Below are 15,699 nucleotides of genomic sequence, written 5' to 3'. Positions count from 1 at the left end.
TTTTCCATTCTGATTAGACAGTTGTGAGAGATTTGAAAGTTTTCAGATTTTCTCTGACGTATCCAACACTATTGGTTCCGATAACATGTAAAAAACCAGCTTATATTATTCGGTGGTGAATCCAGCTCTGGATAGCCAGAATGAAGACAGGTCAAGACTTGTTCTTGCCCACTTTGTGTTGCTTGCTGAGGCTTCTTGTGAGTAAAGGATGCCTCTGTGTACCTTCATTTTGATACCTGTTTCAAAGGCACTGGGATTTTTTTCAGAATTATTTTGTGTAGTAATGAATGCTTTAGACAAGATTGTCAAAGGTAGCCATTACTGAGATTTAGCACCATGTAAAACTGTTCACTACTTTCAAAAGCCTCATTAAGGTTGCAGAACACTCAAAGGATAAGAAAGCCTATGAAGCCTGGATTCCAGATGCGTATGAGTTGTGAAGCTGTATTTGAGTGATTACTTTTCTCTTTTTGCTAATGCTCTGTCACGTTCCTCTTTTTTTACTATAACATCACAGTGAGTATTTTTGTTTTCTGGCGAGGAGGAACAGAGTCATTTTACCAATACATCTTTCTCACCTTACTCCCATGTTTCTACTTTGTTAATTAGAAAAACATTGACTTGATCTTGTAGCCAAGGTAGTATTTTTAAATGTACTTGAACAGTACATTTAAAAAGTAAAGTACCTGTGTTGTATTTTACTCCAGGTATTCAGGTGGCAAAATTTTACATATATATGTATTGCCGGAGATAAAAATGTGCTTTTAAAGCACATATGAGAAAAAGTATCCTATTTTTAAGGCACTTCTATGTTTGAGGAGGAATTTCGCCGCTCATACAGAAGGAAGAATGAATTGATGGTAACAGTTACAAGCTGCATGTACTGCATGTACGGGTTTCTGCTCGATCTAAGCAAGCTGCTCCCGATCTTTCTCTCTGGGACGCCGCTTCACTCCTGCTGCGAGTTTTTTTCCGAGCCCGTCACCGTTTCTGAATCCCCTTCACCGGCGCCGTCCGCGCTCCCGCCCGCCGCGGCGGGCACGCAGCGGCAACGTGGCTTTTCCCCGTCGCGGCTGGGTTGCGATGGCGGTGGCTTGCGTGCGCGGCCGCGCACCGGCTCCGCGGGGCGGCTGCTATCCGCCCTCGGCGGCCGCGGCTGCTATCCGCCCTCGGCGGCCGCGGCCGCGCACCGGCTCCGCGGGGCGGCTGCTATCCGCCCTCGGCGGCCGCCCCCGCCGCCCTTCTGGTTCGCCTCACGCTCGCCGCGCGCAGCCACTGAGGGCACGGCGTCGCTGCCCGGCAGTGCGCAGGCGCCGCCGGGCGCGCTCCCGGCCGGGGCAGCGGGAGGAGGGCGGGGGGGGGCAGGGCGGGGGCGCGCGGGCAGCCTCAGACGTGGCAGTCGGGTGAGCGAGTGTCCTCGAGCGGAGGCGCGCGCGGGCAGGCGGGGGGCTGCACGCGGCCCCCAGGTAACGGTCCTAACGGCTCCCCGGGCTCTCGGTCCGCCGCCACAGCCTGAGGGGGCCGGCGGCATCAGGCCCTGCCGGCGGGGCAGCGCCCGGGTGAGCAGCCGCGGGGGGCGGTGGGGTCGCGGCTGTGGGGACCGTCATCGGTGGGAGAGGGCAGGGGCTCTGGGGGAGCTGCACCCTGCCTGCGCGGAGCCGGGGAGTCCACGGCGGCGGTACGGGGGGCAGGCAGAGGTACTCCCGGCCTGCCGCCTCACTCCTGCCGCGGGCAGGCAGAGGTGTCCCGCGCGGAGCGGGGTGATGGCACCGACCGAGTCGTGAGACCTGTGGCGATGTTATAGTGACAGAAGATTATTAGTTAATGAGGGTTCGGAATGTTAACCCTTTGCAGGTCCTGCACTGAATTGGAGTAATTTTAAGTTTACGCTTTCGTAGCTTATTCCAAAATATGCTATTAAAAAAACAAACCCAAAATGTAATGTGTGTAGCTACAGTCCATTCTGTGTACGTGTGTGTGTAGATACATCCACACACCGCAAAGATTATTTGCCAAATTAAAATTGCAGCATGCCTTGGGGAGGGACAGCACCTCTTCCTAGATGATGTTACTAAGCACAGTGTCTCTGAAGAAATACAAAGTTAATAGTACTCCTTCAGTTAGCTGAGAACGTGATCCTCTATTCTTGATTCTGTTATCCTACTTCTGCATGCCCATAGTGGACTTTTACATTTTCACAGAGATATCAGTTCTGTAGAACATTACATAGGTACAGTAGTCCTCTGAAAAAAAAAAAAAAAAAGGTGACAACCTATTTTGTAATAGCAGTAAATTAAATCATGAAGCGTTTGTGTTAGTGTTGTTCTTCAGGTTGTGGGTTGTAAGGTAAACTAGTGTTAAGAAAGACAAACTAGTGTTGAGAGATTTTTTTTTTTTTTCTAGGAAGTGACACTTGTACTAAACAAACCCAGGGAAAGATCTGGGTTTAGCACATCGTCCGATCTTTCTGATGCAGTTTCCAGAGTGAATCTGTATGTCTCATGGTAGAACCTGGTCACCAAAGCCTTAGGTGATTGGTTTTGATATTGATATTTTGGGTGTTGCATCCAAACTGTTTTCATTGTGTGTTGGTATGTATACATAACTTGAGAAGGGATTAAAAATGCTTTATGTTAAATACAGTCCGGAACTGTGTTTGATAAACTTGTATAATTTTGCTTACGGTTAGAGTTCCTGTCTCTCTTCAGCACAACCTCTGCGTGTTTATACTGTCTGTGGGAAGTTTGACGTGGCAAGATTTTTTTTGTGTGTGTGTGAGATCGAGCTGTGGAGGAAGTAGTTTCCCCTGGATGCTGTCACAGCTAAAGGTGTTGGCTGTTACAGCTGCCTCCAAGTGAAAATCTCTTCCTTTATATAGATCTAAAATATATATATGTCTGTGCCAACGTGTAGGTAGTTTAGTGCTGACTTACTATCTTTTGGAGCAACTAAAGCTCACACTGCCACGTCTTTTCTGATGGGGGCGGGGGAGGGAAGAAAGTATGACTGGCAGCACGAAGCCTCTCTGTTTAAACATTTTTTTTCTTCTCCCTGTGTTTACCTTGTTAACTAAGAAATAGAAGACAGATTCTAAGGTTACCTGTCTGAAGCAGTTTAATACTGCAGCTGAGCAACTTTGTGCTATGTTGGGGAGTGTGGCTGAGAGGGTTGCACAGGCAATCTGTGAGGAGGGCTAGGCCCTGTGCCCAGCTGAAAGTGATTTCTTGTCTGATGTGGAAGATAAGAACAGTAAAACTGTTGCTTCCCCCTCCCCCGAAATGTACATTTAATATGAGAAGCCTAGACATGGGTTTTCTGATGGGGATAGCTTTTCTCTACTGACATGTGCCAGTGCAGCAAGAATTTGTCTGTTGTGTTCTTGGAGCTGTGTGTAATTCTGAGATGCCTTTGTGCATGCTTCTGGAGCACGATGCCTGACTTACTTTCATGAAGTTTGCATATTCAGAGATGACTGCATGGCTCAAGCCTAAGAATGTGAAGTATAGGTGGTTGGGAAAGCTATTTCAAAGGAATATTTAACATCTAAACTGCTAGTTTATGTCATGTATCTCTAGTTCTTTGGGGATGGCTGACACATGTACTTGGGACTCTACAGAAGTAGTAAGTGCTCATTCACTTTGGATCCTCAGCATTTCCCAAAACAGTTTTAATTTGGGTATCAAGAAACTTAGTGGAATTTTGTTTTTTTTAAATTCGATATGAAGTCAAAATAAAAAATTCTCTCATGGATGGATGAAAGCTAGCTATCAAGGCTGCAGAGTGTACAAGCTCAATAACTTTTCAAATCCCTTAGTGGCAAGGGTGCTGTGTCTGAAAACTAGTCTCATGAAATACAATAATCTGGTCTACTAATGCAGAATTCTTCAGATTTTCTAGTTCCAAAAATTATGGCAGTTATCAGGATACTCTTTCCTGAAAGTTTCTTTTATCCTGCTTAGCAAAATCTGACTGGAAGAAATGAATTACATTTCTTGTGAGTGCTGTCATCATTAGAAAACTTTTTCTGAATTGCTTTTGATAAAATTCTGGGTTTTGGTGTTTTGTGTTGTCTTTTTTTCTTTCTTTAACAACAACACAATCAAGATGTGAAAGCTTAGGGAAAAGACACCTGGTAATAGCAAGGGCAGCATATGGTACTGTTGATGCCATACTGCCCTCAGAGAACAGCTTCTTATTTGTGGAATACCTTGTGCTCAATTTTGTCATGCTATGGAGTCCTGTAGTAAAAAGGCTGCTCAGGCCTGGGCCACTAATGCAGAAACAAGATCGATCTCTATCCTGTACTTTATTCTCTGTTTTACCAGCATCAAAAGCCAGGGATCTTTCCTCACTTGCTTAGAATGGGGCTGATGTAGAAGGTTTGATGGAAAGCTGGTGCCATGTTCCATGCCTCCTCTAAAAAAAGGTGTGCTAGGACAGAAGGATTTGCTTGATGAGTTTCATACTCTGGTCACTCTGCCTTTCCTGATTTTTTCAGTGATTGGGATATCTGGTATTTGGGGAGCAGGACTCTCAGTGTATTTTTCAGGTGTAGTAGAAGTCTAGGTTTTCCCATTAAAGTGAACAGTTTGAGACTTTCCTTTGCATTTTCTTTTACCTGCACAGCCATTACTTACAGTTTTTCTCTCCATGGGCCTGGGAGAGGTGGGATCCCATTCAGATGAATTCAGTGATTTGTTTAAATTCATGCAGTATATGGTAGTGGTGAGGAAACTAACCAAGCAAGCAAAACCACTGTTTTCCCCCTGACTTCCAGGTCCTTTTTGCCCTCAAATATGTCTTTTGTCTTTTTTGAGAACACAGTTCACAGCCTTTTAAAATGCACAGAGTGAAAAATATTAGCAGGTGTCACTTTCTCTTTTGCAGATTCCTAAAGAGGACCCAATACTTGGAATGAGAATATTGCCATCATGAGTCAACAAGGTTACGTTGCAGCTCCTCCATATTCCCAATCCCAGTCAGGAATAGGAGGTTTTTCTGCAGGTTTTGGACCATCTAATTCTTCACTTCATTATGGGCATTATGGGGACCCTACCTCCTCATACTCAGCACCTCAGCCAGGTATGAATTTGGCTTAAAATGTGTTTTCAGAGTCTACTTTTCTATGAAGGCATTTTTCATCTCTCTTTCTTACTTGTGTCAGAAAAAAATGCTTGGTTTTATACTGCTACTGCAACAGGATCCTGCACTAGCTTTGTCTGCGTTATTGTTGGTGCTCAAATGTTGATGTAAGATGTGTGGTAGTGGGCATCTGACCGTTGTGTGTGAATTCCGTTGTCCAGGAAGCAATAGGCACTAGTGCTTAATGCTGTATCATGAATAATACCTAATACAGACAAATACAAAAGGTGTGATTTCTGGGAATAGAGAAATGTTCCTCAATTCGTATGTGTTAATGGCAAGCAAGCTCTCAGAAATGGGTTGTATTCTTCACAATAGGTCCTTTGTCCTACTGAATTCTTGAGCACAAACTTGCCTATGAGTATGAGCTGGTGTTCTCCTACTTAAGCTTGCTTACTGGGTGATGTATTTGGGTAATGCATGGTAAGTAGAGCCCATCTGATTTCTAACCACTCAGGAGACAATTACTTTCTATGAGGAAGGGCACCTTTGAGTGCAAGCAAAGGGGATATTTGCTTTATTTCTACCAGCCTAATCATGCTACAGATAATGTAATTGACATCCAACAGATAAACATGGCTGTCTTTGTCTCTCCTTTGCTTTTCATTAATTTTAACTTACTAATACGTGACTTCAGATCTTTCAAGAAGTATGATATATGAATATATAGTGGCTGAAGCTTAAAAAAAAATTATTTGAGAGCACAGAATTTAAGCCTGTTTTGCTGTTTGTAAGTCATGCTGGTCCAGCTTCAGTAAAGTCAAAGTGGGCACGCTAGACTAGTGAATTTGGACTGTGGAAAATATCTGAAGAGTGAGGTTTCCTCTTCCCTCCGTAAGTCTACTGATATATACAGCCAAGATAGGGAGACAGGAAGAGGGACCATCTCAATATTTTGCTTGATGTCACAGAGGAAAATTAGTTAAAATAGTACAGATGTCTGAAGTGTTCTCTAAGGCATCTAAAAAAGTATTAAAAATTTTAATAACATTCAGATTATTATAAGTTACATTAAATTTAGGTTTTGAGATGGTGGGGTAGGGTAATGACAGAACTAAGTATCCAAGTATATTGAGGTTTTTTAGATATTCTGTGGTGTCCTTGATAAAACAGAAAAAAAGTAGTTTTACAGTTTTGGAGAAACTTCTTGTTAAAGACAGTAGGAGTTGTGTTACTGTAATCCAATGCTGAATATAGTCGGAAGATAGAACTACTTCTGGTAATTGGCTTATTAGAGTACTTGGGAAAACACCAGTTTTGGTACCAAACAAATTTTTGATGTTAGAGTAATTTAAAGGAAAATCAGTCAAGAAATACAGTGTGAAAAGCTTTTTATTCAGCACTACTGAATATGTTTCTTCATAGTCACTGCTCTAGATCTGAATTAAGAACCATTTTTAGCATAGGTTTACAGGCTCTACACATGGAGGCTTTTTTTTTTTTTAAGGATGTTCCAAGGTTTCTTTCTGTTCATGGTCACTGAAATGAAAGGGACCTTTTGCTTCTACCTATAAAGATAACTGGGTGACAGGGAGTTACCAGTGTCCCAAATTGAATTGGAGGGTCTGTTTGTTCATTATTGCTTCTTTCTTACTGTCCCTCTTGGGTTCTTCTGCTGGGAAGTTACCTACTACAGTTTACTTCTTTTTTACTATCAGTTCTTTTTCATACCTGCTTCTATAGCTGTCCAGAAATCTGTATTTTTCTTACGGAATCACAGAATGACTGAGGAAGGGACCTCTGGAGGTCACCTGGTCCAAGCCGTCTGCTTAAGCAGGGCCACCTAGAGTCAACATTCTTGCTGCTAGAGCAGGGCTGTACGCTGGTATTTCTTGGCGATCTTGTGCTTTCTTACAGGGTTCCTACATAAAAGTACTTCTTCTTTTGCAGGTGTGTCGAAATCAAACATGCCATTTGGATCTTCGGCTCCTGCTGGGCCTCCACCACCTGGTACACATCAGTTCAGCCAGACCAACTTCCAAAATGGGCCCAGTACACCAGGGCAACAGCCACCTAGGTGACTTTCAAGAATTAATACATGAGATCTAAGCTATTTGACCTCTGTTACCTCTCTTCGGCTGCTTCACTGACATTGAAGTATGGCATCTTTTTTATCTTCAGCAGTTCCGACTTATTCCAGTTCTGAACTGGATCCTCTAGTTTGGTTTGCTGTGATGTTAAACTGCCAGATCATACAGTGTGATCTGTAATCTCATTAAGTTCTATTTTACAGCAAGTCAGGTCTTTATCGTGCGTCGTTTGTTTTATTTTTAGTTAGTCTTTCTTCCTGATCTTAGACACATTGTTTCAAAGCAGCAGTAAGGTGTTGTAAGTTCTGTTTAATATAGAAGTTGCTTTTTTTTTTTTGTTTACTCTCTGATGTCTTAATTCTCCTTTGTTGTGAGGTACCCAGAAGTTGTTATTTACAAATTAATAGTTGCCAGAGAGTTTTGACTAGAAGCTGGTGCATGTCTCAATATCTTTAGTTCCCCCAGCTCCCTGCCTTGTTAAGATGTCTTTGCTTCATTGTTGTGGGATCATAGCCAAGGCTCCATAGGATACTTCAAAGACATTTTATAATGCAGTTTTGTTATACTAAGATGGATGACTGCTACTCTTTTGCTTAGGTCTGAGATTGACTATGAAGAGTTTACTTGAAGTGCTGTTGTCCTGCCTCCAGAGCTCATAGGAAGGAGTGAAGGAGACAGCGGTGGGGATGGGAGAAAATAGCGACAGGTGGAAGCTGTGAAAAGTAATCTTGGAAAAATGATCACACGAGGGGATAGCCAAGGTTTATTACACAGTGGTTATATCACAGGTAGTTATAAGTGGGTAAATGTGCTTAGCTCATTTATTTAATTCTGTCGAATGTTAATGTTTTGCTCACCTCCCAGGAGTGACAAAATTAGTTTGTGTACCTATCGGCATTTTAGTTTTAGTGAACTTGACACCATTTAACAACATTCTTGTTTTAGTTGGCTGAAGTGTTAATCTGCTTGTGTGCTTTTTAGTTGTTGTGTAGTTATTTGTGTTCAAATAAAGCCACGTATATGTTTTATTAGGCCTTAAAATAGGGAAGCCTGTTTGTTGTCTGTGTGTTACTACTGTGTAAAGGAGGACTCAAAGAGAGTGGTGATCAGTGTAAAAGACAATGTACTAATGCACAAGAAGTGGTTGTGGCCTGAAGATGTAAAACCACGGTGAACAGAGTCAAGTTGACATGACCAACCCAGCAAAATACTGATTCTCTTTCTTAGCTTCTAGTCATTGCCCTGACAGCTGCACATCTATTGTTTTTTACCTGGTCTTGTTTTTATTCCTAAATTGCTGAGAGCTGCTATTCTAGGCCAGGAAATTTCCACATCATAATTTCAAGGAAAGTGAGTTCTACTTCTCTTGATACAGATAGGCCCCTCCTCAGTTTTAGAAGTGGTCATGGGAAAAATCAGTGTAGATCTTCTTTAGGAGATAGCTTGAGATCTTATTTTTCCAGAGTGAAATAGTCTGGTAGTAAATATCTTTATAAGCCACATGTGTGTCACTTCTTTCTTTTCTTTAGTTATTTTTCTTGCATTCTTGTTTTTCCATATCTGATAATCATGAAGCAGTTTTCCCCTACCTGCATCTTCTTTTTTCTTCTACTACAGGGAACTCCTTAACAGTTTCTCACTTCATTTTCCTCTTCTCACAGATTTTTCTCCTGATCTTCTTCACCCATGCCCAGTAGGGATTCTTTCTTTATAAGCATGGAAAGGAGATGTCATGATGTGATATGTTCAGAAGCTTGTGCTTCTTAATCTTCAAGCTTTCATACAGTTATCACCACTCTCTCTTTGTCATGGCATACTCACACTTCTTTGTTTCTGACAAGTATGCAAACATAACATACTGTCTCTTTTTTTTTTAAACAAGTGTGCATTCTCTCTATGCTTCATGACTATTTTAATTCAAGTATACGTTTGCTGAGCAGAACGTGAGCAAACTTTCTGAAGAGTTTGTCTGTCCTAATTAGTTGTTTCAGCACCACCCTTGAGGAGGTATTGGACCTTCTAGAATTATGATTGGTTGATGTAATTTTTTGCATACCTGCACTAATTTTTCCTTTTAGGTTTCAAGGCCCTCCACCGCCAAGCAATACCGGACCTTCCTATCCTCCCTACAGTCATCAGTCACAACCAGCCTACCCAAATACTGCATCCATTTCACCTACAGCACACCTTGCTAACCAGCTCAACAACATGCAGATAAATAGCTATGGTAATCATTTTTATCTGATCTGATTGTCTTTTTCTCAGTTAAAGCTATTGTGTGTGATAATGAGAAACTGATTGAACTTCTATATGAACAGAAGGTTAAATATTTGACCACTATCATTTGCTCAAGTTCTTAGAATTTTTTTTTCAATCTCATCCTATGCCTTAAATCAATATTCTTGGGTTAATTCTGAATTGATGTTTGATGAACCTTCTGTAAAAGTCAGCTATCTTATCAGTCATTTATCAAATTACTGATCCTGTCAGTAACAGCGAAGGCATGAGCAATAATACACAGACAGGGTTTAATTTTTCTTAGCTTTTTAGAGTTTCTCTCTGTATTGAAACTTACTCTTTTTTGTCCAATGCTTATAGGTTAGTTTTTCATCTAAATTTATTTGCATTTATTTTGAGGCTAAAACACCTCAAACTTAAGCCATGAGGTAAAGATGTGATCATGTGATTCTTCCATGTAAATGATTCCCCACCACTAATTTTCTATTTGGTTGTATCTGCTTTTCCTGAGTATTTCCTGGTGAAATTTACCATTTCATTTAAAAGGAGTGGAATTTAGTTAGCATCTTGTTTTGCCAAGGCCAGTGTGTTTAGGAGGATGAATTTTTTTAAATGAGGATCACTTTGGTGGTTAATAAGTTTGTAAGATATGTGTAAAAGTGAACTTTTCAGGACAGGCTGCACTGATGCCATATTGCTGTTCCTACCCAGGCTTTACGAGTTGCTGATTTGACTTGAATGAAACCTGCATAACTGCCATGGGTCTGACCCTCTGTTTGTGCAATCGCTTATGAAAACTTACACCTTCTTCACCTTAGAAAAATTAATTTAGGCTCAAATTCAACCTTGAGGTACTGAACTGCAAGTGCACGATGAACTCAGACCTTTTTATATAGGATGAGGTGTGGCCCAGCACCTCTAGAGCACTTCATATATAGCAACTCATATTATTTAGAGCAAAAATTTTTATTGCTTCCTGCCTTCATTATATTGCCTTCAGCAATAATTATGTAAAATTCTTATCGTGTTACGTGCTGGAAGGTTGAGATACCCTTCAGACCACTGAAGATACAGATTCTTTACAAGTCTGCCTCTGTGATGGGTTTTGTTCTTCTGATTTTTTCCTTAGCTATAAGTCTAAGTTGGTGTAACTTCACAGAGTGCTGAAATTCACAGGTTTTAAAGCTACTGGAGTGATCTTTGTTTGTACAAAACCTGAGCTTGCGTTTTGCATGAGAAATTTTTTTTTTCAGTTAACATGTCTGACAGAAGATGCATTTCAATATTTGTATATTAACACAATTTTGTGTTCTTTTGCTCTAAACCTGATTTTGGTTATATTTTTAGCCTTCTTGAAAATGATTTTGCTGTAGGTCTTTAGGGACAAACTTGACTAAAAAAGGTAGATTTTGTAAAGTAATAAGTACTTATAAATTGCAAGTCTCAAACTGCCCCCCCCCCTTTCCACATTCCTCTTAATTCTAATTGGAATCTGGATCTTATAAACGACAAACTGTTCTTCACCACTGTGTACAAAATAATTCCCACATGTTTCATCTTTTAGCATCAAAACCAGAAGATGGTTGTAAACCAGAAAAAATGAGTGGATTTATCTTCCATTGAACCTATTGTGGTGAAATGCAAATAACAGACTAACAAAAATATGCTACATAAGAGAAACTGATTATTAGGCAAAAAGAATGTTGTTTCACATTATGAAATTAAGTATTATTTCAAAAGCATATAGTGTTTATGTGTATTCTAATCAAGAACTGTCAAAGGCTGGCTTCTCTCTCTCTTTCCCCATCCACCTCAGCTGCAGGTTTTTATTGAAAATAGAGACAAAAGAAATGAAATTGAATGTCTGAATCAATTCAGACTTAAATTATGAGGTCAGATTTGTTATGTGAACAGGCATTCAGAATCCGCATAATGCAACATTGTCAGTATGGGATGCAATATTGCCTATGTGTTGTAAATGTATTGAGCAAAAATAGAACACCTTCCACACAGATTGAGTAGGTTGTCATTTTTGACTCAGCTGACATAGTTTCTTGCTCAGGTCCTGGCACTACTCCAAGCTCTCGCATGTCTTCTGGGCATCCGGCACTTTTTCAGGGTCCACAACTACCACCACCAACCCAGCAGCAAATCGCTTTACCACCTGGATCACAAATTCCTCCACCAGCAAATAATGTTAACGGCCTTTGTGCTCAACCATCATTGCCTCCTATAGCCAGACAAGATGGGATCCCTGGACCTGTCCCCCCAAATCCTAACTTGCAACAGCTTTCAGGACAGCCTCCAGGGCCTGGATATCATCCTCAGCAAGGTAAGGAAGGATGTTTGTTATGTAATTGAAAACAAAAGGTACGTGGAGAATCACTGGTAGAACACCGACTGTTCACAGTTGATGTTCTGCTGACTTGGAAAAATGAAAATTTAATCCTCTTTTTGTAAAATGGAAAGATTTGCATTGTCAATCTGTGCATTCAAGGCAGGCTATGCTTTTACTCAAAAGTTTAACACTTTGTTGAGACTGTAACAAGAAAAAGGAGATTATCAAGAACAGAATTATTTGGTTAGTAATGGGTAAAGGCACAACATACCCCAGAAAGGACTTTTTCTTATACTGTGTAAAGGTTGCTGTCTGTCTTATAGTACTCTCTGTCATAAGCAGCTTTCAAAAATGCTTTACTATAGCGGTAAAGAATGGTAACTGCATACAAGTATTTCACCTGACATAGGTGAACAAAACGGTTATTTTGACAACTAAAAAGCCAGGTAACTAGACCAGTTTGTATTGGCTGATGTTAGGGGAGAGTTTCTCACTAATGTAATGTCCTGGTTTGAGTAGCTGTGGTAATCTCTAATAACCATCCTACTTGACATATACCTGAAAACTTTGGAGCCAAAGTTGTCACACCTGGTTTTATGCTTACCTTTAAAACACAGACCGCATAAGCCAAAGTAATCCATTTCTTTTACTTGCTAGAAATAGAAGGGAAGGAGAAGTTGCATTTAGCGGAGTAAGAATGAATTGTATGGCAAAAGCTGATGTTAGAAATTGATAATGCAACTTAAATACTTTAAATGAATTGTCATGTGTAACTTTGCAGCAAACTATGGTCCTCAGATGTCAGGATCTCAACTGTCTTATCCTGGCGCTTTTCCTGGGAGTCCAGCACAGCTCACAGGTCCACAGCAGAAGAAGCTTGATCCTGACTCTATTCCAAGCCCAGTAAGTAATGTGGCACTAATTTTTTTATGAAAGTCAATTTCTGCTGCATTTAAGATAAAGGAATGACAATGCTAATATTGTATTTGGTTTAGTTGGTGGTTTTTTTTGTAACATAAAATTGCACTTACATGGCTTCGTTCACAAGATATGTTCCATTTTTTACAGTTTCTTAATTATATGCCATTTTGTACTTTGTGCTGTCAGTTTTGGATAAATTAGTGCATAATGTTAGTTTTAGTACTGAAGAGGCTTTATCATTTTACCTAACATCGGATATACCCATGACTCTAAATACTTTAATAGGAATTCTCAACAGGATTCTTAGTATGACAGTGAGCAGTACTGAAGGATTACTTGCATTCACTGCAGCTAATCACCTTTCCTTTTTACTCTAGAAATTTGAAGGCATAAACTTAGTAACAGATAGACACCTAAAGTAGGATTTGTGCAGAGTACAAGTATGGGAACTCTAAAACTGCAATCCTGGAAATGCTGAGAAGCCCCATGCTCAAAAACACCTCACTATTTGATTTCATGAGTTTCCCAGGCAACTAGAATTATTTGCCTGAGCATCCTTCCAGTTGCTGCTGTCATATATAGACTTGGGATATACTTAATGCCTAAGCTTCGTACAGGTTCAAGAGGCTCAGCTCTTGAAGCATGCCTGAACATGCACTGGTAGGACAGTGTCTCCTCTTCTTAGAATGGTGTGAGAGAAAGGGAAAACAAGATTATGGTTGTGTCCATCTTAAATTGTGTAATTGTTACCCGAAGGAATAGTTAGTCAAATGCAGGCTGCACTTAAGTTATTTTTTATCGAGAACAGCTGATTGAAATAGAGGGAGAAAATGTGCTGAACTTACAGGGAAAACACATTCCAATGCACATGGTTATACTGGTTCTGGCAATCAGCTGGATGGGTGAAAAGGTCCTTGGAGAGTTGGTATTCCTGAAGCAGGCTGTGTCCTGCAGCTTTGCCCTAGAAGTTTATACTTTAAAAAAATGTATTAACCACTACACTGTAAGCTAGCCTGGGTGAAGGAATCTTCCACTTCTCTGCTGAGGTGGTATTGCTGTACAGGAAAGGATTTGTGTTCCACCAAGATGAGGGAGAAGCATTTGTGTAGAAGCCTGACACTGTCTTGCAGGGAGCAGCCCTGCTTCCTTAAACTGGCATATTCGTTTGTCCTTCTGAAGATTGTTTGTTTTATCCCGTGATGGTTTTGATGTAAAATCGCCAGACTTTTGGAAAAATGCTCGAGAGGTTAATGTAACAACTGCAATTGTTTCTATTAAAGGCAATTTTCAAGTTAAATGTAACTGAAAACTGTAAAAAAGCTGGAGTGTCTGCTTAATTAACAAATGCCCTTAATAGGTCTTATTCCTAGTCTTTCAGTATGGTGCTTTTTACATAAGAATGACAAAATGGACTTGTCTAATTAAAAAAAAAAAAAGATGGGGGAAGGATGTCTGGCATGAGAGCATGGACTGATGTCTTGTTTCAATTACGCATGTAGAATAAACAGACTTGACTATGACAGCAATGTTAAAATAGGTTAAAAGGTTTGTTTAAGCAGCACAGAGAGGATAAAAATGACATGTTTAAAAGAAACATGATCTGGGTCGATGTCTGTAAAGAGCAAAAAGCTAATTCAGAATGAGGAATAAGTATGACCATGTGTATTTCTCTTGTTGTATTTACATTATATAATTACAGCAGTGTTACCAGATAAATTTATTTCTTATCTGTAGCCATTGTTGATTTATATTTTCTTACATATGTTAGAGGTTGATATGTGCTCTGATAACATCTATGAAAACTAGCATCTGGGCTTTGTCAACAATTATTTCCAAGAACAATGATATATTTAGGTCAGTTATCTGCAGAATACCATGGTACATTGATCTTTTGCAGAGCTAAGTCTGAAAGTGGTTTGCTTTCTTCAGGCAGTGGACCTTTTTAGAGCACAACCTTTTTCTTTCCAATGCAATAAGTATACAAGCCAAGGAGGCAGGGAAAAGTAATCAAGCAGAAGATGTTACAAGCTCTCTGAGGAATGTATTGTATATTTAAATTGCAATACAAAAACTTTATTGTGGGGAAAAAAAGTTACAGGCCCCAGTTTATTTCCAGTGTGTTAGGAAATACCTCTTGGACAATGATCAATACAACTAATTTTTGTTTTCCTTCTCTGTTTGCTTTCTAACAGAGGTTTCTGAACTTCCCTAGCTATTACTAGAAATTCATGTGCAGTATAGAGATACAATTCCATGGGATACCAGCGGCAGCGGCAAAGCCAGTTTTAGAAATTACCTGTGTTATTCCTCTTGCCTTCTCACAGCTGTTTGGCTAGATCTGGTTTATGGTGTGGAACAAAATACAGCTTTATATCCTGAAAAGTATCAAACTTAAACAGGGGTGAGGGACTGTGCAGAAGTGACAGGGGAGGAAGTGTATGGGAGAGGAATTTGTTCAGTAGTAAAGCCAGCTTCATGAGCGTTTAATGACATTACATTGTGAACTGCTATAAACTAGGCTTCAACCACAAGTAAATCTGTACATGATCAGAGCTGCCTTACTTTAATGAAAGTTTTCTGTGTTGCTCTCCTTTACTTTCTTTCTAGGAGAAAGCTCACAACATGGTAGTCTGACTTACAGGATGAAAACGATGAGCTCCAGTATTGAAATACTACCTAATGGCCAACAAGGCTTTTCTCAGGAGTTTAAATCGCTGCTTTCTAAATAGCAGTGTTGAGATATAGCTCAGCTGGGAAGGTCATATACTATGTAGATTATTGTTTGTTTCTTAACCACCCTGTGCATGGAGCCTAGTCAGGAGGAATGAGGGCTAACCCCTCTCACTGTTGCAATCTGATCAATTACCTGTACGTTCATTTATGCAGCTGGCACAACTATGGTCATACAAAAGGTAACCTGGTATATATGGCATCTGAGTAAGGTGATGCAACCTTGTACTTCAGTTTGATCTGGGAGAATGGAAAGCCAGATTCAGTAACGAGAACTTACACCACCACTTTCCTCAGTTC

At 40.4% G+C, this 15,699-nt stretch overlaps 1 protein-coding gene across 1 annotated transcript in view; it reads left to right on the top strand.

Moving 5' to 3' along the window:
• Positions 1–4,931: 4,931 nt before the first annotated feature.
• The window catches only part of SEC24D (SEC24 homolog D, COPII coat complex component), a gene marked incomplete at both ends in the record, with an annotated part of 50,702 nt that continues 39,934 nt past the window's right edge, over positions 4,932–15,699 (top strand). The window contains 5 exons of the mRNA XM_081999103.1: positions 4,932–5,082; positions 7,033–7,159; positions 9,251–9,399; positions 11,473–11,742; positions 12,530–12,651. Coding sequence (XP_081855229.1) covers positions 4,932–5,082; positions 7,033–7,159; positions 9,251–9,399; positions 11,473–11,742; positions 12,530–12,651 — 819 coding nt within the window. The remainder of the gene's footprint in view (positions 5,083–7,032; positions 7,160–9,250; positions 9,400–11,472; positions 11,743–12,529; positions 12,652–15,699) is intronic.

Source organism: Phaethon aethereus (genome assembly GCF_964289735.1).
Source record: "Phaethon aethereus genome assembly, chromosome: 4".
NCBI classification, from domain to species: Eukaryota; Metazoa; Chordata; class Aves; order Phaethontiformes; family Phaethontidae; genus Phaethon; species Phaethon aethereus.
This window is presented reverse-complemented; position numbering and strand designations above follow the sequence as displayed.